This window comes from Hyperolius riggenbachi, chromosome 9 (genome assembly GCF_040937935.1).
Source record: "Hyperolius riggenbachi isolate aHypRig1 chromosome 9, aHypRig1.pri, whole genome shotgun sequence".
Lineage (NCBI taxonomy): Eukaryota > Metazoa > Chordata > Amphibia > Anura > Hyperoliidae > Hyperolius > Hyperolius riggenbachi.
In genome coordinates this window covers 119,968,931-119,992,770 of record NC_090654.1, presented here as the reverse complement: position 1 = coordinate 119,992,770, position 23,840 = coordinate 119,968,931, and the positions used below count along the sequence as shown (strand labels likewise).

Here is a 23,840-nt window from a genome sequence, read left to right as displayed (position 1 = left end):
GAATTCCCTGGACAGGAAGGGGACTCTGGAACCTCTGCCACAGCGGCCAGAGAACCAGAATCTTTCAGGATACAGGGCTGGGTTTCAGGAACACTCATCAGACCGGACTGAAATTCTGAGATTTCTATTATTTTGACCAGAGAATCAGAATTATCCATGTTACAGGGCAAGACTTCTGAAACATTCAGAGGACAGGGCTGGAGTTCCTCGGCTGTTACAACACTGGAGAGGGACTCAACAACATTGGTTAAATCAGACTGTGTACAGGGCAAGGTATCTGACACACTTGCTGACGAGGACAATATTTCAATGGCTTCTGCTTTGCTGGGCAGAAATTCATCAAGTTTTATTAGAGCAGACTGTAATTCCAAACAGCTGCTAGACAAGTGAATATTACTGCAACACCAACTGAGGTAAGCAGTGCTTCAGCCTCCTCTGCTAGAGGGTTTAAAGTATCCAAAGTACTGGGTGAAGCATAAGACTCTGCGACCACAGCTTCACTGGACAGGATCACTGAACAGTCCATATTGCAGGGCAAAACCATGGAAGCACCTGCTGGACAGCATAATGATTCTGTGACCTGAGTTTCATTGGAGAGATCTACTGCACAATTCATGGTACAGGGCAAATTTATTGGAAAATTTTCTGAACAAGGTAATAATTCTGCGATTTCAGGTTCACATAGCAGATGCTCTGAGCTATTCACGAAACTAGAGCGAGGTGTAGAAACAGGAAGATCAAGACACAATGTTTGCGCATCTGAATCACCATTCATTTGTAAAATTGGAAAATTCAGATGCTGGGGTTCTGAGGTTACTAGACAGGATTGCTGGGACTCGGAAACTGATGTAGTGCATCTATTGGCATCTGCTGGATCAGACAGGAGTTGAACTTTATTAACACAGGTAATTTCTGCAGAAGTGTTTGCAGAGACAGGCAAGATTTTTCTGGTGTCTGTTTCACTAAACAAAGAGTCATGAGTACTGGCTAGGCTGGACTCGGAAGTCAGCAGGACCTCTGGATTCTCTGCTGAGAAATTTGCGCAGGGCAAGGTTAAGAATGTATCAGTGGCTTCTGTTTTACTGGGAAGTAACACTGAGTTATCCATGGTACAGGGTGGAATTGCAGGAACTTCAATTTCACACAAAAAGAGCTCCGAATCACCTGCTGAATCAGCCAAAGGTGCTGAAGTAGGCGGGTCAGAACGCCAAATTTGCGAATTCAGAGTCACATAAAAATCATCCAAACTCAGTTCCCACACATCAATCAAAGGAGCCACACAGTCATACCTACACACACCAGCCTCTATTAGGTTATAGGCTGACTTAATGCATGCGTTCAATACCATTTCACTTTTTGCACTGTAAAATTGACAAAATGAACTTGAATCATTCTTCCATTCACAGACCAGGGCTTCCATCTCTCCCCTCTCGAATGGAGGATCCCATGCATACTTAACAGTGAAACATTTAGGCTGATCACAGTCTGCAGATATGATTGTGGCAGGCACATGTATAGGGTTAATTAGCAGGTGATTGGCAGATTCCTTATTCTTAAGAATCTCCAATACCTGTAGCAAGTGTTGAACTGTAGTGTATGCAAACTTCCCTTGGTTCACAAATAAGTTGATTTGTTCAATACTCTGTAATATCTCATCATAATCATACTCAGATAATTCTTTTAAACAAAAATCTTTATTTTCCCTAGCCAGGGAGGAAAGTTCATTAGTAGTTTCATAAGTCCATTTAACTCCCCTGAAAGACAATTGCATTTCATTATCTGTTAATGGCAGAATCTCATTATAGGTCTCAGTCGCTAAGGATAACGATTCTGCAGATTGGACACGTTTCTTAGAACGTTTGCGTTTTGCCTTTGACCTTGCTGTTTTTGGTGATTTATTCAAAGCTGCAGGAAAATTATCAGTAACACTTTCTGCTTGCTGCTCATTCTTGCAAGCAATTGAAGGAGCAGCTGATTGGCCTGCTGCCAGGAGTTCATTAAGAGGAAAAGGCAATGGATCTATGCGCAACCAGTTATGAATCACAAACGCTAGAAATTCCAGCGGTCTCTCTTTCAAATCGGAATGATTGAGAACATCAAATGCCCACTGGAATAATTCCCCTTTAAACAAAATATAACTTAGTTGGAGTGCCCAGGTTGAAACAGGAGTCGCTTGGAGATCAGGATTGGCCAGGAACCTGGCACATTCAGAGAAAAACTCATTTTCTGTTTCAGAGCTAAGTTCTTCAAATCTCTTAAAGGAACAGGAACCATAATTAACAGTGTCATACTTTCTGGGAATCCCCCCCACAATGGGGATTGGTAATGGGGTTTTCATAATGTAAGGCTTGGTGGTGTATTCTCCACAGTCAGCATGCAACGCATGAGCTGGCGTGGAGGAGGTACACACACTAGCACCAGGAAACAGGCTATCCCTAGTATAGTGGAGGGGAGGACTGACTCCAATAGGAGATTGTGGCGCACAGAGCTGGTGCAGATCTGACAGCCACAAACAATGCTTTCGTTATAACGTCTCAGCGCAAAGTAGCGCTGAGCGCACAAACCAGAACTGAGGAGATCAGGACAGGTAGACAGAATGAACGCTTGCTAGCTAGCGGCTACTTAGCGACAGCAAGCGTCCAAAACCAGACAGACTGGAATGAGGCAGCCAATGCGATGCGGCGATGGCGTGCCTCACAAAGACAGGACAGGATAGTCAGGAAATAGCAGGATCGAGATAGATGAACGTAACACAGATAAATATACAATAAGTATGTTTTCCTAGCGTATTACAATTACAGCTATCAATGAAACTATTTGTAACGTCTGACTAACATATGTATATATCGGCAATGAACCGATATATGACATAAGCAGGAACGCTGACTAGGACTGGAGTAATACAGGGAACAGGACTCAGAAGGATTCGCTATCTCTTCGCAGAGATGAACGCAATCCACAAACAGTAACAGAACAGGATTCAGAAGGATTCGTTATCTCTTCGCAGAGATGAACGCAATCCACAAACAGGAACAGAACAGGATTCAGAAGGATTCGTTATCTCTTCGCAGAGATGAACGCAATCCACAAACAGTAACAGAACAGGATTCAGAAGGATTCGTTATCTCTTCGCAGAGATGAACGCAATCCACAAACAGGACCAGGAACAGGATAACTAGCTCAGCACGGGTGTTCACGGTACGCGCAAACTACCAAAACGTGCTGGAAAACTGACTAACTGAACACAGGAAATAAACAGTTCGTGTACGTATATATCAGCGACACTGATGTATCAACGTAACACGAATACAAGGAAAATAATAAACGTGCTGGTATGCATATATAGGCAATGAACCAATATATGATGCAAAACCAGCAAAGTATCTTTAGAACAAGAAACACGATCGGGGGCTGAAGCGACAGCAAGACGGGCTTAAAGAGAATCTGTATTGTTAAAATCGCACAAAAGTAAACATACCAGTGCGTTAGGGGACATCTCCTATTGCCCTCTGTCACAATTTCGCCGCTCCTCACCGCATTAAAAGTGGTTAAAAACAGTTTTTAAAAGTTTGTTTATAAACAAACAAAATGGCCACCAAAACAGGAAGTAGGTTGATGTACAGTATGTCCACACATAGAAAATACATCCATACACAAGCAGGCTGTATACACCCTTCCTTTTGAATCTTAAGAGATCATTTGTGAGTTTCTTTCCCCCTGCAGCTATCTTTCACTGAAGTGTCAGGCTGTTTCTTCCTGCAGAGTGCAGACAGCTCTGCCTGTATGTAATTCCTCAGTATGTGAAAGCCCAGCCAGCTCAGAGGAGGATTTATCCAGCTTGTAAAAGAGAAGAGAGAAGCTGTCCTACTCTAAATAATACACAGACAGTGTGCAGAGAGGGCCTGGAGGGGGGAGATGCATCACAGAACCACAACACTGAAGAACTTGGCAGCCTTCCAGACACAGGCTGACAAGTCTGACAAGTGAGAGATAAGTTGATTTATTACAGAGACTGTCATAGTAGAAAGTGCTGCAGTTAGCCAGAACACATTAGAATAGCTTTTGGAACTTGTAGGATGATAAAAAACAGGATGCAATTTTTGTTACGGAGTCTCTTTAACTGAAGCTATGAAAACCCAAGGAAACCCTGCAGGAAGCAGATCTTTATACTGAGGTCATCCAATGGGAGCAGACATGCAGATTCCCACACAGGTGAATGATAATCAGTCACAAGCTGACAGCAGGGAAAGACAGACAAAGCTATGCAGCTTGCATGGAAAGACATCAGAACTGCCTGAGCTGCAGCACTACTACTTCCAGCAACACCTGCTGCAGCAGCGATCATTACACATGTTAGTGATTTTCATCACATGCCTCTGTGTCCTCTCTGTATTGGTGTGGGTCCCCCTGGATGCTGCATTTACCTTCCCCCTCCTGACAGGCAGCTTGAGAATGGAAGGGGTGTTCTTTTCAGTAGAGGGACTTCTGCAGCACACCCGCTTAAAATGCCCATCCCCTGCCTCTTTGTGCCCCTCACTGCTTCAGATCACCCCTTCTCTGCTCCTTCCTCTCCTCTCTGTGGTCTGTGAAAAGAGCAGAGCTGCAGTGTTGTAACCCTAGGGTCATCGCCATTTATAAAAAACCAGGACACAGGAGAGTAGCGAAAACAGGCTCTACCTGATCTGGCTAGCCACCTGGATCAGGTAGTATGTTTTCTTCCTTTTTTTATTTATTTATTTATTTTTATATATAGGGTGCTTACTAGGGTTCACTTTAAGCATCCACCCCGCTGCCAATATCTCTTCTTAAGCATCCAATTCACCACCCCACTGCCAATATCTCTTCTCAAGCAACCCCTCCACCACCCCACTGCCAATGGGATTTATTGATTACCGTTAGCGCGGGAAAGCAGCGTGTCTTAAAGCGGATCCGAGATGAAAAACTAACTATAACAATGAACTTGTCTATGTATCTTATCTAAAGTTTAGATAGTTTACACAGCAAATCTAGCTGCAAACAGCTTTAATAGAAAATGATTATTTCTTCCTGTGATACAATGACAGCAGCCTTGTTGTTTGTGAACATTACACAGAGGCAGGCTTATCTGTATCTTGATCACTAAGCCTGTGAAAAAAACTTAATCCCCCCTCCTCCCCTCTGCCTCTGAAATCAATGGGTAGTAACACCTCCTCCTGCCCAGACTGAGCTCCCATGAGCCCTTGCTACTGCCAAGGCTCTCTGAAAACCTGTGGGCCAGGTTTATTTAGTTTTATAGGGAATTAGAGTATTAAAACAAAAGCAAAAAAGTATTTGGCTTGAGGAATGCCCTATAAACAATAGGAAAGGAACACAATTATGCATTGAGTAAAAGTTCACTTCTGATCAACTTTAAATAAACGTACACACTCTGTTACCAGCGTGACTTAATTACAGAGCGGGCATGCAACGCCCGTTACAGGCAGTGTAGTGTGCGCTCCTTAGCAACAACCGCTCATTGTAAAGTCCCATGCGATAACGCAGCCGACGCTGTGTTAATGTAGCGGGCATCACTATCGCGCGGGACTTCACAACGAGCGGCCATTGCTAAGGCGCGAACATGCTACAATGCCAATCATCTGTTGCTCATCAAACAGATGAGGGTTGCTAATTTCACATGTCATAAATGGGCAGTTCTTTTTTTTTTTTTTTTTTTCTTTTTTCTTTACAATCTAGTTCATTTGACCACCACTGTTTCGATTTTTAGTAGGTCAACCCATGAAATGTCTTTAATTTTTATGTTGTATCTTTGTGTGTTTTTCAGATACATAAAATGGGCAGTACAGGCCTTCCCTCAGGGAGGTAAAGAGAGCAACCTGTCGCCTCTTTTGGAGCGAGCAGTTAGGATCTTCCATGAGGATAAGCGATATTATGATGATCCACGTTACCTCAGCATCTGCCTCAAGTTTGTAAGCATGAGATGTTTCAGTCATTTTCCAACCTCAAACAATAAGAGGCCTGTTTCACAAGAAGTTACTGGATAGATTGAGTTTAAAATAAATTGTAAAGTCAATCTCACACAATGCAGTAGTTCATTTCTTCATTATTTCATAGCACTTGCTGGACTCAAAATTGTACATTGGTTGCATTGTTCTCATTTCATTCGTGTTAGGCCAGGGATGTTGAACCCCAGTCCTCAAAGGCCGTGGTCCTCACAAATTTTTGTCAAAGCTCAAATTAAATGATGGGACTAAATCGGGTAAGATGTGGTTAATAAAGCAGAGCACACTTCTCCGTCCGTCCTCAACACTGGCATGGATATGGCACTCGAGGACTGAAGCTCATCACCTGTGTGCTAGGTACAGATGGTCAGTGAGATGCTAATAACTGGCTCGTATGCAAAGTGTTTTTTGTTCTCTTTTTTTTCATGTCCTTTAAAATATTTTTTATTGAACAGCAATAAAATATAATAATACAAAAATGACATTAATATCAATAATATGCACAACAGCCCTGAGGGGTTCAACGAATAGCAGGCTAGACACAAGTCAATCATGTAGAATTTCACTTTAATGCTGGGAATACACGGTAAGATTCTGAGCCATTTCGATGGCTCGATAGATAATTTCCGACATGTCCGATCAAGCGGCCGATCGTTTCCGCGCTCGATTCTGCATGGCAGACAATGGAAAAAGGTAAGAAAAACGAGCGGAAGATAAGAGAATCACCCGCAGAACCGGGCGGCAAAAATGATCGGGCGTGGAATCGAGCGCCAGAATCTTACCATGTATTCCCAGCATTGAAGTCAGCAAAGTATGAGCACAACCAAATATATGCCAGGTGAGAACAGGAGAAATCTTACAATACCGGTACTTTAAAGAGAACCTGAAGTGAAAAAATTACCTCTTTATTATCTAGTTCTCTTCAGCAGTATATGCAAAGATGAATCGCTACATCTGCACGGCTGAACAATGTATTTAAACACCCCCCTTCCGAAATCCCCAGGGGTAAATCCTCCTGTACTTTCTGGAGGAGACAACTTTGTGCAGTAGCTCTGCCTCTGCTCCAGTCAATCTCTGCGGATCTCCGCTTCTCCCCGCCCCTCTCAGTCTTCATACACTGAGAGGGGAGATCGCTGGAGATTGAATGCACTGGAAGAAGAGCTTTGCGCTGTAGGAAAGTCGTGGAATTTTGCCCCGGGATTTGGGGGTTTTAAATACATCATTCAGCCACGCAGATGCAGCGATTCAGCTTTTAATTTCATTCTGCATGATTCTTTGAAATATTTTGATTTCATTCTGCTGAAGAGGACTAGATAATAATAAAGAGGTACTTTTATTCGCTTCAGACTCTCTTTAAGATTCACCAAAAAGTACAACTAACATAATATCAACTACATGACCAATCCATTAAGCATTCAACATTTAAATAAAAAAGAAAGACATCCACATTCTATGTAAGTAAGCACAAGTTGCTTATTGAAAGGTCCCATTGACCCCCTAACCGCATGGTTTCACATGTCCACAGTAAGTGGACTGTCCAACCATACACTCCATATTTTAAGTAATCTGCCCACACATCCCCTGGTTTTATAAGTGATGTGCTCCAGTGACACTGAGGGGAGTGTGGAGCTCATCCAGTTAGGAAATGTAGTTTTATTGGCAAAGAAACACTTGCATGTAAATTTCTATTCGCTTGGAATTCAGCCAATGAGTCAGCAGGATGTACAATTGATATGCCCAGCTCCAAACTGCATACAATTGCATCCCATTTGCATGCAGGTTGGAATGATCTCTATTTCCATGACCATCTTTAGTTCTAGGGAATAGCCGATCTTGCTGCCTGACTGACGTTTTGACTCTGAGGCTACATGCTACTTGCGGGGTAGTAACTCTGATCCCAGGGATCCTTGGTAGATAATTTTCTGCCCTAGAACAAGCATGTGATTTGGACAGTTGCTGCCCCCACCAGTTTGGATGTCATTTTAATATTTTTGAAATCCATTTTACCGGGCAGTTTAGGGATCTCGTGCCCTTGATTAGATCTTGGTGGTTGTTAGTAATATTTACTGCTTAAAAGTTCGGTAAATGCTAATTCTCGTGTGAAGCTACTCTCTAAGTTCATTCCTTTTATTATATTTGGTTATTATCAGGGAACTTTTTGCACAGAACCTGTGGATTTGTACAGCTACTTACATGGTCAAGGGATTGGAATCCAGCATGCACAGCTGTACATCACCTGGGCAGAAGAATATGAAGCCAGAGGCAATTACAAGAAAGCGGATTCAATCTTCCAGCAGGGTATCCAGTGCAATTCTGAACCCCGAGAGAAACTGGAGGCCTCTCACAAGTAAGGACTGCAAAAGCGTAATCTTTCAAATGACTGGTAGAGGGGTCTCTTCTTCTCGCATGATGGCATATTTGAGTTGTCTGTCATTTCAGCTGATCAGGAGACACCAACTGGCTAAAGAAAATTTGATTTCCATCTTCACTTTTTACCTGTTTAGCTGCTGTGTCACCAAGGTAGAACCCGTACCATAGAGAATGGTCCTTAATCTTCACTCCACCCATATATTTTCCGAGCAGGGAGCCCTACACAAGGAATGGAGGTTGACTGCTGCCTGCTTGGGGTGGGTTGAGTAAATGTCCGCTCCCAGATTGGGACTGCCACTGACTTTTTTGCTGCACATTCAGAGGTGAACAATGGAACCCTTTGTAAGTTATAAACTTCTCACACTGGGTGGATGCCCATTTGGAAGTAGATTCATTGCTTGTAGCAAAAGCCCTTCTCACTCGGGTCTTTGGGTTCTTCTGGTCGTGCTCCAAACTGCAGGTTAGAGTTGATTGGGGGGGAAGAGGGTGGGACGAAACCGATTGCAAATCTAACAACTTGAGTCTATAGAATGCATATTTAGAATCACTTTTGCCTCACAAATGGGTCTGTGTCCGATAGATAGATATCATGTTTACAATGCGTTTTGCAGGTCTGAACCACTTCCTTGGGTATTATGCTTGAAAGAGGTGGTATCATACCATAAGACAACAAATACAAATGTATGTATATTTGCATGTATTGTGCACAGTATAACGCCACCTCTTTCAGACACAACATCTGAGGAAGTGGTCCAGACCTGCGAAACCAGTTGTAGATGTACCAATGAAAAAACCCTTGTAAATATAGAACTGACACATTTGTGGGGAAAATGTTTTGCTTGTTTTTATTCTTTTGCTACTAGTTACCTTGAGTGCCTCCTCTATATGCATTCTATGAACTCATGTTCTTTTTTTGTACTATCTTTTTAGTACAAACTGAATCATTCTCTCAGCAATACCGTGCAGATTGGGTTTACTTCATTAACAGTGGCTCCACCAGCTGCATGCCTGTTTCATGTGTGTAAGTCCAACTGCTGAAACTGTGTCAGCCAGTACAATCTGTGTGCTCCTTACTACCTGAGACCCCACCAACACACAGAATTCAATCAATATATAGGTCAGGATCCCAAAGAGTAGTAATGAACATTTGTTTAATTGAATTTATTGGTAGAAAGCATGATGTAATGTTTTTGGTGTCACATGTGGCCCCTTCTTAAAGACAATGAGTAATTCAGTCATACTGATCATTTTGTACATCCACTGGTGCATACCTATCCAACACAATGCTTCATATATCCTACCAGCATGACCTTTTTAAACCTGGAATTGCACTAGCCACTTCCACATTCCTTTCACTGAGGTTTCTTAAAGAGTACTTGAGGTGTAAATTACAGGTTCTGTCTAAATTATAGAGGATGGGGGAGTTGCAGGGTTTAATGCCTACTTGTCTGGACATCATCCCTCCAGGCAGGTCATATTTGTGGCTGCCGAGGTGGGGCAGGGCCGTGGCCATGCCTGACAGAGGTCTCCGAAGAAATTCAGAAACATGGCCACCGCCGCACAGCAGAGGAGGTGGGTGGAGTGTCACCTGTGTCCCAAAGACATCAGAATGGTTTGTATTCAACCCCTCGTCCCCAATCTGGCCTAATTAAGGACATAGCTCTGTCATTTTCCCCTTAGGTACTCCTTCAATCTGGCTACAAAATGTACTTCTGTTGCTGGAAATGATCATTCATGTAGTCCATCTACAGAAGGCTGCTACTCTATAACCGCTACTCGCAGATCTATCAGTTGGCTGTGCGGGATTTATCCCACGGATTTTATAGTAATGAATGCTGGGCAAGTCAAATTGGTTTGGACTCTTGTAAAATCCCATTACTGATTTAAAAATAACCTCTCTTGCAGACAGTTCCAGGCTCGAGTTTCCCGTCAGGTTTTACAAAGTCTCTCTGATGAAGGAGATGCTGAGAGCCCTGAACCCTCTGAACATCAGCGCAACTCATTGGCGGATTTAAAAGCCAGAGGAAAAAACATAGCAAGAGCTCCCGTGAGCCGAGTGGGAGATGCTACAAAACGTAGGTTCCATTTTTAAAGGAGAACTCCAGGTTTTGATAGTAAAAGCACTTTCGTAGTAATATACGGGATGTTAAAGCAAACCAGAAGTGAAATAAAACTTTGAGATTAAATTGTGGGGCAAAGCACTTACTGCTGCTCGTTGCTTTCTTACTCCTCCCTGTTTTCAGTAAAGAAAACTTGAGATGGTGAGGGAGAAAAAAAATATACATACTTGGGGCTTCCTCCAGCCCCCTCCAGGCTTATAGCTCCCTCGTCGTCGTCCTCCGACTCCTGGATCTTCTGCAATATGCCCAGAAAGTCCTCCAGTCCAGGGAATACTGTGCATACTGTGAATACTGTCCTATGGTGGCGCCTGCTGTGCCCATATCTCCTGCGCTGTTTTTACAGTGCTCCATGCTGGTTGCTAGTTACCGACAGGTCAGAGCTGGAGATAAATACCAAACATTTTTACCTGATTTAGTGAATGCTCTGATCTTTGTGAATTGCCATTTCTTGACAGGTGAGATATTTTCTGCAAAAGTCTGTAATTTACCTCACTAGTCGGTAACTTTGAATGCGTTACCAGCTTTGGTGAATTAGCATTTTACGAACTTTGCGGTAAAATCAACTGTTTTCTGCATTACTGAATGTGGTAATACTAGGTGAATTAATGCCACAGTGCTTTAAACAATTTTTTGAAGTCTCAAAAATTCAACATGGGGCAAACATGTTGCCCCCCCCCCCCCCCCCAAGAAATAAAACCTGTTTTAGTCAAAGCCACTGAAATCATTACTCCACCAGGGAGCAGCAGATCATAGGCTGTGCTTTGTCAGAAGCCAAAATTGCTTTTGTGATTGATATTATTATTATTATTTATTTTTAGCTCGTGGCCAGAGTCTGAGTACTTCGATGGCTCCACCTCAACAAATCCCCAGTCGTCCGCGCTTTGCTGTGTTTGATGAAAATGCAAGCATCCCCGCCAGTGGGGGTCAACCAGCAGCTGGCCAACCCTGGGCAGCATTACCTCCATCACGGGCTAAGGAGAATGAACAAAAGGCCGGTCCTTGGAACTCGGGCAAGGTAAGACGAGAACACCTCTCTAAGCTTATTTATGAAGCAAAGAACAGTTATGTGATAGTGTGTTAGATGAAAGCCTTTTCCTTGAATGGTTCTTTTTATGGTTGATCATTTCTCTTTACCATATTAGTTATACTGCAAAAATAAGGCTACTCCTTTCAACCTAGTTTACTGCCTTGAAACATATGCAGAAAAAACACATGAAAACAAAGATGGCTACTGTAACAACTCTATCTGGTATCTGTTCCTCCCATCCTAAAGGCTACTTTACACTATGATTGGAAGATGATCAGGAAAGCTCTTGATATTGATAGTTTCACTGGTCTACAGCATTGCACCACCCTATTAGATGAGATTCTAGCAGGATATGATCAGATTTCTATTGCACTGTTGCTAGGTTTGTGCTGCTTTATGCAGTACAGTGCTATTGGCTATTGATTGCACATAACTCTCATGTACTCCCCAGCTGCGCATCTCCTGCCCTCCCCCAATCAAAAGTTTGATTGGATGTGATAAGTCTAAAGCTGGCCATACATCATGCGATCCATTTTGCGGCCAGTCGACCAACTAATTTGATAATTTTTGGATGAAAATTGGGTCTGCAACAAGCATACCCAATCGATGATTTTCCAGCTTGCTTAATACAGCTTGTCCAAGATTTTCCATTAGAATCAAGCAAACTGGAAAATATTGGGTCGACGTTGTCAATTGGGTATGCGGCGGTAATGGCGTGCGATATCAGGGCAAGTGATGAACAAGGCAGAACCCCTGGCTGCTGTCCCCCCACACCAAAATGTTGTGCCCATGTATTAGTCTCTCACGTGTTCAGCCACCGCGAATCCAGCTGCTACTTCCTCACTTGCACTTCCCCATGGCTGACGCGTTGGCATGAGTGTGATGTCACATGATACCATGTGCTATTCGTGGCAGCCACGAGGGAGCGCAAGTGAGAGAGAAGAAGCAGCTGGACTCACAGCCAGACAGGTCAGAGATTTTAATGCACGGGCATGGGTTGGGGGGGATACATTAACCTTTCCAACTCAAAAATATATCTCGCATCCGTCCCTTTCTCACTCAAGACACAACCAAAATGTAATGCATGCTCTTATAATTTCTCGTCTGGACTACTGCAACGTACTACTTTGTGGACTACCTTCTAACAAACTGGCCCCGCTCCAGTCGGTACTGAACTCAGCTGCTCGTCTCATTCATCTTTCTTCTCGCTCTTCCTCTGCTGACCCTCTCTGTCAAACTCTTCACTGGCTGCCAATTAAGCAGAGGATCCCGTTCAAACTCCTAACTCTAATCTACAAAACTCTCCACAATCTCTCTCCCCGGTACATATCCTCACTAATTTCCAGATACAAACCCAATCGCAATCTCAGATCTGCACACGATCTTCTGTTGTTCTCTAGAATCACCTCCTCACACTCACGCTTACAAGATTTTGCACGCGCTTCACCCCTTCTCTGGAATCCCCTACCACAACACATCAGTCACTCGCCAACCTTTGTTACTTTTAAACGCTCTCTAAAAACTCATTTGTTTCGACAAGCATATGCGCTACCTTAAAGGGATACTGTAGGGGGGTCAGGGGAAAATGAGATGAACTTACCCGGGGCTTCTAATGGTCCCCCGCAGACATCCTGTGCCCGTGCAGCCGCTCACCGATGCTCCGGCCCCGCCTCCGGTTCACTTCTGGAATTTCTGACTTTAAAGTCAGAAAACCACTGCGCCTGCGTTGCTGTGTCCTCGATCCCGCTGATGTCATCAAGAGCGCACAGCGCAGGCCCAGTATGGTCTGTGTCTGCGCAGTACACTCCTGGTGACATCAGCGGGAGCGAGGACACGGCAACGCAGGCGCAGTGGTTTTCTGACTTTAAAGTCAGAAATTCCAGAAGTGAACCAGAGGCGGGGCCGGAGCATTGGGGAGTGGCTGCGCCAACACAGGATGTCTGCAGGGGACCATTAGAAGTAGGGTAAGTTCAGCTCATTTTCCCCCGACCCCCCCTACAGTATCCCTTTAAGCCACTTCCCTTTGTCCTAAGACCAAATTGCACTCCTACTAGGTATCCTAAAACACACTGCCTTTATATATTTTATCGTATACTACCCCTCCTCTTGTTTCCCCCCATTCCCTTTAGATTGTAAGCTCGCAAGGGCAGGGCTCTCTCCCCCTTTTGTGTCTTAGAAAACATTATACATTTTATTCATCATGTTATTTTTATCACTGTCATTACCACTTCTGTATTTTGTATGCTGTATCATTTTTTGTATTTTGTCATTATGTATCGTGTATATTAGTGTACACCATTGTCTGTATTATGTCCCCCATGTTTGTTTCTTTCTTTGTACAGCGCCACGGAATATGTTGGCGCTTTATAAATCAATAATAATAATAATAATTTGGTGGGACAGCAACGGAGATGGTGGATAAGGTATCACTAGGCTGATTCCCGAGAGATTTCATGCTGAAATTGATCAGGAATCGGCCTGCAGTGTGTGTGGCCATCCAACAGATCTCTCTCTAATCAGAGAGAGATCTGTCTCTTGGTTGATTGGTCCATACATCGTTAGATGGATAAACACTTTAGTGGTATGAAACGCAGCATTTCCTCTTCGTGCTAAAAAGATTTACAGCATAAAATCTACTACCACACAAATTGTAGCAGAACAGCATTCAAACAGTTAAACACAGCACTCTGTACTTCAGTGGAAAGCTTCTTGCTTCAGTGGGCAGCTTCTGGCTGCATTAGAAGAGGTGATGACATTATCTTGTTTCCTTTGTCAGCTACATTTAGTAAACATAACAAACTACTGAAACGGAGCTGAGAAGTGATCACTAGATAGATTTTAATATATAAATACAGCACCTATGGAATGAAATTACAGCTTTCACAGCAAATAAACAGTTTTTTTGGAAATTTGCAGACAGGCAATTATTACTTGTGCACAGAAGGAAATTTAACTATCGTTAATAAAGTAGGAAAACACATGTTTATTGAATGTTATGTAAGTTTTTATCCTACTTTAAAGTAGACCCAAATTAAAAATACAAGATTTCAGAAATACAATCAATTTTCTAAATTATAATAATAAATCGCAGCCTTTTTTCAGTTGCTTGATGACAAATATAAAATATTTTACATTTATTGGAGGAACCCCTCCCTTTCATATTGCTGGGACAGAATCCGGCAAACTGGTGGAGTAGATGGTGTCCGGCAAAGGAGGAATAGCTAATGGTTGCCACCTGTATAACCCTAGTTATGAAAAGAGAAGGGTGAAAAGTATGCACTGGAATGCTCATAGGCTTGAAGGAGAGTTTATTTATCTTTGTATGTGTCAGAGTGGTGCAACGAAATATTTTGTATTAAAAAAATGTTTGGTTTGGGTCTGCTTTAAGTATATATCGATGTCAGCATAAGTATTACTTAGGGTACTGTTGAGGTCCTGTACAACCAAAAACAAAATTGACTGAAAATCTGTATAGACTGACTTTGTTTTCATATACGATTGCTATTTTGTTATTTCAGTCCTCACGCAACCAGAGCTCCAGTCATGATCCCGCTCTGAGCCTTCCCAGCTTCACACCCTATGTGGATGAGATGGCAGAGCAGCAGATAGTGTAAGTGTTTTATTTGTCTTAAACGAAACCTGCAATGACTTAAAGAAGAGTTTCACTTAACTGGGGCTTCTGCCAGTCCCCTGCAAGCCTCCTTGTGCCCGCACCGTCTCTGAACGATCCTCTGGTCCCCCGCCGTGGCCGCGCGCATGATCACGTTCCCAGGAGCATGTTTTCTTGAAATGCGCCTGCGCACTGTGCCTGGCCTGGGACATGCAGGCGCAGTGGCCAACAACTTGCAAGTCCGCAATCATAAAACTTAGCCACGGGGGGGGGGGAAGGGTTGGGTGGGGGTGTTTTGGTGTGAGTCGGAGGATCATTTAAAGACCGTGCGGGCACAGGGAGGCAGCAGGGAGCTGGCAGAAACCCCAGGTAAGTGAAAAACTTTTTTAATTGATAATAAACCTATGATATAATAATTTGTATGTGTAGTACATCTGAGAATTTAAACATTAGCAGCAGACATATGAGACTAATATTGTTTCCATTACAGGAATAGTTATGCTGGGAATGCACCATGAGATTTTTTGGCAGATAGATGGTTCGATAGATAATTTCTGACATGTCCGATCTCATTGTGTATTCCCAGCATTAAGAAACTCCAGTTATCTATGCAAAAGAGCTTATCTGAGCTCCACATCTTTCAAAGTCGCAGAGACATCTGTATTCTGAAGCTTATTATCTCAAGTGTCTGTCACTGTATTTTGTTTTTCTGCAGAGTTAAGTTCAAAAGTTCATTACCCTGCCCTGTGAAATCATTTAAAATGCTGAGTGTAGTGTGTAAACTGCAAATATTAGAGAATGATGCAATGTTATAAAAAAAAACCTATATAACTGAAAATAAAAACATGAGACTATTTTCTTTCCTACTAATGTTCTATTAATTATCTGTACTGCACATACAATTCATTATATCATAATTATTTTTTTCATTTCAATGTCTCTTTAAGTCATTACATTTCCTTTAACCACTTAAGCCCAACTAGATGAACATTCTTGTCCAGTTGGGCTGAGTGCACTCCCGCCGCCAGCCTTTAGCCCAGCGATCAGTGAATGGGATTATAGATCCCATTCGTTGATCGAAGCCCCCTGCAGAAAAAAAAGGGTTTTCTGAGCAGGGCTGTGGAGTCGGAGTCGGGGCAATGTTGTAGTTGTAGTTGGAGTCTGAGTCGTGGTTTCAGAAACTAAGGAGTCTGGGTCTCATGATTTTTGTAAACAATCCACAGTCCTGTTAAGTATTAGACTAAGGAGTCGGAGTCGAGGAGTCGGAGTCTAAGCAATTTTGGGTACCCGGAGTTGGAGTCGGAGTCGTGGTTTCAGAAACTGAGGAGTCGGAGTTGGAGTCGGAAGATTTTTGTATCGACTCCACAGCCCTGTTTCTGAGTTACAAAAAGTTCCCTGTCTTCGTTCTTCCTGGAAGAGTACGATCACGCTTCCAGGACTTAACTGTGACCATCTTGTGGCGAAATAGTAGAACCACACACACATCCATTTATTTTTTTTTTAATAAATTAATACATTTTTTTTTTTACATTTCAAATTGGCTGTTTACCTCCCACACCAAAAATTACCCACATACAATTTTTAATACAAAAAAGTAAATAAAAAATACAATTGTTACCTTAGGGTCTGAACTTTTTAAATATGCATGTCAAAGGAGTATATTAATATAATTTTTTAAATTTGGGCTTGTAAATAGTGATGGACGCAAATTGAAAAAATGCACCTTTATTTCCAAATAAAATATCGGCACCATACATTGTGATAGGGACAAAATTTAAATGATGTAATAAGCGGGACAAATGGGCAAATAAAATACATAGGCTTTAATTACGGTGGCATGTATTCATTTCAAACTATAATGGCCAAAAACTGAGAAATATTTTTTTTTTCATTTCTTTCTTAATATTCCTGTTTAAAATGGATTTAGAATAAAATAATTCTTAGCAAAATGTATCACCCAAAGAAAGCCTAATTGGTGGTGGAAAAAAACAAGCTATAGACCAATTCATTGTGATGAGTAGTGATAAAGTTATTGGCAAATGAATGGGAGGTGAAAGTTGCTCAGATGCAAAAAAATAAACAACCCTTTGGGCTTAAGTGGTTAAATTGTACCTGTACTGAGATGTGGCATGAAATTAACATGTTTATATGCAGTACCAATTTGAAGCTCCTATGTGCATCACACACATTTCAATCTATTTCTGTATGTTCTCCTAGAACTCCATGCAAAATTAACCCCTCCATAACCAGTGTCCTGAGTGCTCGGAAGCCCAGTAAGGAAGAAGACCCGCTGCAGCGGCTTCAGAGCAGCTCACAAGAGAAGAAAGAAGTGGCCATGTACTGTAAAGACAAAATCTTTGCTGGAGTGGAAGAATTCACCTTTGAAGAAATTCGGGCAGAAATTTACATGATGAAGGTCCGCAAAAAAAGAGAAGGTACTGCAATCTTATTTGATCCACAACTTGCTCTACGGGGATCTTAGAACTTTAAGGACTGACTGATAGAGAGGAAGGCTTTTGTACAGTGATAATAATTGAAGATACAGGTAGACTTATGAATGCCCAACTTGAGTGATAGGAACGGCCTGGATTCAATTTAGTGGGAACAAGTTAAAAAAGTCTCAATTTTTTTAAATCTATTTTCTCAAAAACCACAACAAAAAGGCTTTTAAACTTGTTTAAGCAGGTACAGGGGATAGAGGTGACACAGAGGGGGATACAGGGGACAGATATGGCACAATGTTCTGACTTAAGAACAGATTCAGGTTAAGAATGAACCTACAGAGTCCCTATCTCGTTAACCGGGGACTACCTGAAGTATGTAAAATAGATATTGGTGGAATGGATTGACACCAGTTCTGTCTTTTTTCCAGGGTCTGTCTTTTTCACTAATTTGCAGGTTCATGTGGCTGCCCTGATTTGCCTTCCTTCATCCCACTGTATAGCATAGATGCCATTTGTGAAAGACATGGAGGTGCAAATGGACTTGTCCTGGAAATTACACTATGCATCAGTATCCATAGTTCAGCGGTATTACTGTTCCGCAAAAACCTTTTTCAGTTAAAGAAAAACTCCAACCAAGAATTGAACTTTATCCCAATCAGTAGCTGATACCCCCTTTTACATGAGAAATCTATTCCTTTTCACAAACAGACCATCAGGGGGTGCTGTATGACTGATATTGTAGTGAAACCCCTCCCACAAGAAACTCTGAGGACTGTGGTACTCCTGGCAGTTTCCTGTCTGTGAACCATGTTGCATCGTGGGAAATGGCTGTTTACAGCGGTTTCCAACTGCCAAAAAAAGCATGCAGCCGCTACATCACCTGCCAACGGTAAAAATGTCACCATGTAATGTCAGAATGTAAATCGGTGATTTAAAAGATTTTACAATGGGCAAACACTGACTAAATCATTTATACATAATTATTGTAAAAATGAAGCACTTTTTTTATTACATAATTTTCACTGGAGTTCCTCTTTAAGCACTCTAACATGCAAGGGTTATGGAGGGCACAAAATCACACAAACAGGCAATGCAGCAAGTTGACTTGTAGCAGTAGGGTGGGTTGAAATATTAACCACTTGCCCACCACCAGTGCATATATCTACGCTCCTTTTAAAGAGACACTGAAGCGGAAAAAAAATATGATATAGTGAATTGGTTGTGTACTATGAATAATTACTAGAATATTAGCAGCAAGGAAATATTCTCATACTTTTATTTTCAGGTATATAGTGTTTTTTCTAACATTGCATCATTCTATAATATGTGCAGATTACACAACACTCAGCATTCAAAATCAGTCTTTCAGAGCAGTCAGTGAAGTAATGACCTCTCCTCTAGCAGAGAAAAAGTAAACCGTTCACTTACAGTTGAGATAATAAAAGTCAGATAACAGCCCTCTCCACGACTAACTTAGTCGGAGAGCTTAATGGCTTGTTTGCATAGAGATAACAACTGGAGTTTCTCAACTCTTCCTGTACTGGAAACAATTAGACTGATGTATCTGATCTTAATGTTTTATTTCTTAGCTGTACTACACATACAAATCATATCATAATTTTTTTTTTCGCTTCAGTATCTCTTTAACACCCTTTCCCCACCACGAGCGTAGATATACGCACCTACCGCCGCTGTACGCGCTCCCGTTCGCTCGTGCACGCCGCCGGCCGCTCGCCCTGAGATCAATGAACGGGAAAAACCATTCCCGTTCGTTGATCTCAGCCCCCCAGCAATGATCGGCTGCTTCTATGAGAAGCAGCGCGATCATTGTGAAAAAAAAGTTTCCCAACCCCATTGAACGTCCTGTAAGCGTACTTCCGACGCTTACAGGACGCATTCACAAAAAGTTACTGTGGCCGTCTTGTGGCCAAATAGTAAAACTACATCCAAAACATTTTTCATATACAAATACATACTTTTACACTATAAATTAACTCATTACCTCCCACACTCCCCAATTTATTTATTTTTTAATAAAAAGAAAAAAAATTACAATAAAAAAAACATAGTTACCTTAGGGACTGAACTCTTTAAATATTTTGTCAAGAGGGTACAACACTGTTACTTTATAAACTTTGGGCTTGTAATTAGGGATGAACACAAAACTGAAAAAAATGCACCTTTATTTCCAAATAAAATATTGGCGCCAAACATTGTGATATGGACATAATTTAAACTGTGTAATAACCGGGACAAATGGGCAAATACATTTCATGGATTTTAATTACAGTAGCATGCATTATTTAAAAACTATAATGGTGAAAACTGAAAAATGATTTTTTCCCCCACATTTTTTCCTATTTTCCCATTTAAAAACACATTTAGAATAAGATAATTCTTGGCATAATGTCCCACCTAAAGAAAGCCTAATTGGTGGCGAAAAAGCAAGATATAGTTCATTTCATTGCGATAAGTAATAATAAAGTTATAGACGAATGGAAGGAGTGCTGAAAGGCGAAACTTGCTCTGGTGCTCAAGGGGTAAAACCCCTCAGTGGTCAATTAGATCAGTTAATGTTGTAACTGGACCCACTAGTAACTGACTTTTATAACAAAGTAATGAGCACTGTTTGTACTCTGACTTTACAGAAGATCTCCTGGCCAGTGCACAACGTCGTCAGGAGATGGAGAAGCAGATAGAAGAAATGGAGAAGAAATTAAAGGGTTCGCCAGTTAACAGCCAGGAGCACATGATTGTGCAGGTAAAGAACAAGTTGTGGGAGGGCAGGAATTGCCCTGCATGCTGTTAATTGTAGAAAGTTTGTAATCACCTGACAAATTTACCATTGTGTCTGCAGTACATAAAATTGCTCCTTTAGTCAGTTCATTATTATGGCATTGCATTGCATTGTTACATGTTAATGGTCTTGACTGTTGATTAAAAACTAGGGAAATCGGTGTTCTCCCCAGATGTTTTTTTCCAGCTGGGTGTCATGAAAAAGTAGCCGGGTGACATGAAAAAGTAGCCGGGTCGGGCGAGATAAGATAATGCAGGGCAGGTGCTTCTCTGCTTGCCTCAGAGGAAGAGGTGAGCAGATAACAGCCGGGTGCTCACCAAAACTAGCCGGGTGGAGCACCTGGCTAAAAGAGCCTGGAAAGTACACTGGGAAATCTCAGAGGGAGGAGCTGGGTATATTCTGTTGTGCGCTGCACAGTTGTCCATGTATGGTGCTTTTGTAGCCTGGTAATTTCAGGGACATTTACAGTTCCGCTTTAAGGGTATTTTTAGGCTGACTGTGTCATTAATAAATTATAAACTAGTGAAACGGGCAGTTTGATTCTTAGTTTTCCAGAGACGTGTTTTTCTGCATAGTAAAAAAAAAACAAACAAAAAAATTTTCTGCATGTTTTAAAATCATGTTGTGTTCAATGCATATAAGAAGCTGACTAAGCTGGGGATTTAACCACTTGCCGACCAGTGGCTTTCTGGCTGATCTGTGCTGCGTAGGCTCTCCAGCCCGCAGCACAGATCAGGTTTTAGCCAGGGCGATCAGACTTACCCCCTTTTTTCCCCACTAGGGGGATGTCCTGCTGGGGGGGGTCTGATCGCCGCAGGCTCTCTGCGCTTTGCGGGGGAGGCTCTTCAAAGCCCCCCTCCGCAGCGTTTTCAGCGCTCCGTCCCTCTCCCTCCCTCTCCCTTCCCCTCTGAGCTGCGCAGGACGGATATCCGTCCTGCGCATTGTAGGATAGGCTTCAGCCTATCAAATGACGGCGATCCCCGGCCAATCAGAGGCCGGGGATCGCCGATCTGCCTTACGGCGCTGCTGCGCAGCAGCGCCGTATGATGTAAACAGCAGGGATTTCTTCCCCGCGTGTTTACATTTTCCTGGCGAGCCGCGATCGGCGGCTCTCCAGCTGTTCACGGAGACAGCCTCCGTGAACGGACATGGAAAGAAACTTGCAGACGACCAGTTTACGCCAATCGGCGTTAGCTGGTCGTCAAGAGGCCATATTTTCCTCATGTTTTTGTTTTTAGCCTTTCCTTATCTGTTATTGGTTGGTCTTGCTGTATGTTGTGAAGAAACTGAGGCGCAGAATATCTGTATCCTCAGTTTTGGTTGTATTTTAATCAGTACAGTTTCAGTGCACTGATGGTGTAATGACTTTCCACAGCCTGCAGAGTCTGAGACCAGCGGACTACCTGAGACAGCTGAAAGTGAGCTTCGGCAGGACGCCATGCCCAGTAGATCTGCTCCGCTAGATGAAGACAACATCAAACCTGGCTGGTGTTCCTTCTCCGCTGTTCCATTGCCAAGGCAGGTTTCAATTGAAAGCGCAAAAAAACAAGAGTAACAACCAGTATGTGCTGCAAACACTGCAATATTTATTAATGCGTTTAAAGGAAATCTGAAGTGAAAATAAACTTATGAGATGATTTGTATGCGTAGTACAGCTAAGAAATACAACATTAGTAGCACAGATATAAGTCTAATAGTGTTTCCAGTACAGGAAGAGTTAAAGAAAATCTGTAACAAAAAACCTCCACTAGGGGGTACTCGCCTCGGGTGGGTGAAGCCTCCGGATCCTATTAAGGCTTCCCCCGTCCTCCTCGGTCCCACGGTGGCGGCGAAAATCCTCCCGATGTAAATATTTACCTTTTGGCTCCAGCACAGGCGCAGTATCCGCTCTTTCACACGGAGATAGGTGGAAATAGCAGATCTCCGTCAGGCCGCTCTACTGCACAGGTGCAAGTCTCCTGCGCAGTAGAGCGGACCTGACAGAGATCGGCTATTTCCGCCTATCTCTGTCAGAAGAGCCGTAACGGTGCCCCTGCTGGAGCCTGAAAAGATAAATATTGAACAGGCTGTCGGACCGCTGTTTGGAGGACTGCAGCGAGACACCCATGGGACAGAGGAGGACTGAGGAAGCCTCATTAGGATCCAGAGGCTTCCCCCTCCCGAGGTGAGTACCCCCCAGGGGAACGTTTTTATTGTTAGTGTCTCTTTAAGAAACTTCAGTTGTTATCTATGCAAAAGAGCCTTTCTAAGCTCTCTGACCCAACTTGGGTCGCTGGTTTTGGGAGCACTTATTCATCAAGGAAACAGACATCAAACAAATGACAGCGCTCATAGGCTGCAAATAAATTGTAGACCAACAGAGGCATGCAGAGCCCCACAGGGCTAAATACATGCCTTGAATGCAAATCAGATGCAAATCATGTACTAGTCCTAATCTATAATTTGAATGCAAATTGATGCACATGGATGCAGCTAGCCATAAGTATACTTACATGAATTTTGTACAGCAGGAGACATTGGCAGCATCAAAGAAACAGAGACAGATTTACATACGATTTTTACTGCACGGAAGTTGAAAGGGTCATTAGCTCTTAAAGTAAAGCTAATTTAAATCTCTATTCTCCTATGTTAAACAGTTTGGAAGGTAGCCAAAAAGGCAATACTGAAGTTAAAAATCTGTCTTACTTTTTTGTGGCTGAACAGCAATCATCTTTATCCCCAGGCTGCTAAGGAGGCCGCAGGCCGCACGTGAGTAGTTGCAGAGCATGCTGGGAGGGTTTTTTTTTTTTTCTCCCTACTGCCCTCCCTGTTCCTCCCCTTCATTTCCCTATCCCTCCCTAATTAATTTATCCGGCTGCTTCCTCTATCCCACCCTTCCACAGACATCTGAATGTCAGACCCCGCACCAAACCCCCCCTCCCCCCGACTGACAGTGACAGACCCCCCCCCCCCCTGTTTGACAGTGACGTCGCCTGCAGTGTCCCCTCCCCCCCCCCCCCGACTGACAGCGACATCACCCGCAAAAGCCCCGCCCCCTGGACTGACAGTGACATCACCTGCACCCCAGGCCCCCCCCCCCCCCAGACTGACAGTCAGATCACCCGCACAAGCCCCCCCACACACACACAGACAGAGCGACATTGCCCGCATCCCCCCCCCCCCCCCGCTGACAGCGACATTGCACGCATCCCCCTCCCCCAGGCTGACAGAGCGACATTGATCGCATCCCGACCCCCCCCCCCCCGCGGAAAAGGCGACATTGCACGCATCCCCCACACCCCCAGGCTGACAGAGCGACATTGCCCGCAACCCCCACCCCTCCCAAGCTGACAGGGTGACACGCCCTTCCCCCCCCACCGCCGCTGAGTGACAGAACAGCAGGGCTGGCGATATGCCCCCTCCCTTATACCAGAGACTGGTGGGAGTGTCTGAGGGCTGGGAGTTGGGAGGGCTAATGAATAATAAACCAGGAAGCAGGGTAAGGGAGAATATTA

General features: G+C 43.2%; 1 protein-coding gene across 2 annotated transcripts in view; it reads left to right on the top strand.

Annotated features, from left to right (window-relative positions):
• Positions 1-23,840, top strand: part of BUB1B (BUB1 mitotic checkpoint serine/threonine kinase B) — an 84,887-nt gene that overhangs the window by 11,242 nt on the left and 49,805 nt on the right. For both annotated transcript variants that reach the window (XM_068253434.1, XM_068253435.1), the window contains exons 4-11: positions 5,801-5,945; positions 8,129-8,325; positions 10,254-10,423; positions 11,287-11,483; positions 15,014-15,105; positions 17,323-17,540; positions 20,198-20,310; positions 21,722-21,864. In XM_068253434.1, the coding sequence (XP_068109535.1) occupies positions 5,801-5,945; positions 8,129-8,325; positions 10,254-10,423; positions 11,287-11,483; positions 15,014-15,105; positions 17,323-17,540; positions 20,198-20,310; positions 21,722-21,864 (1,275 nt within the window). The remainder of the gene's footprint in view (positions 1-5,800; positions 5,946-8,128; positions 8,326-10,253; positions 10,424-11,286; positions 11,484-15,013; positions 15,106-17,322; positions 17,541-20,197; positions 20,311-21,721; positions 21,865-23,840) is intronic.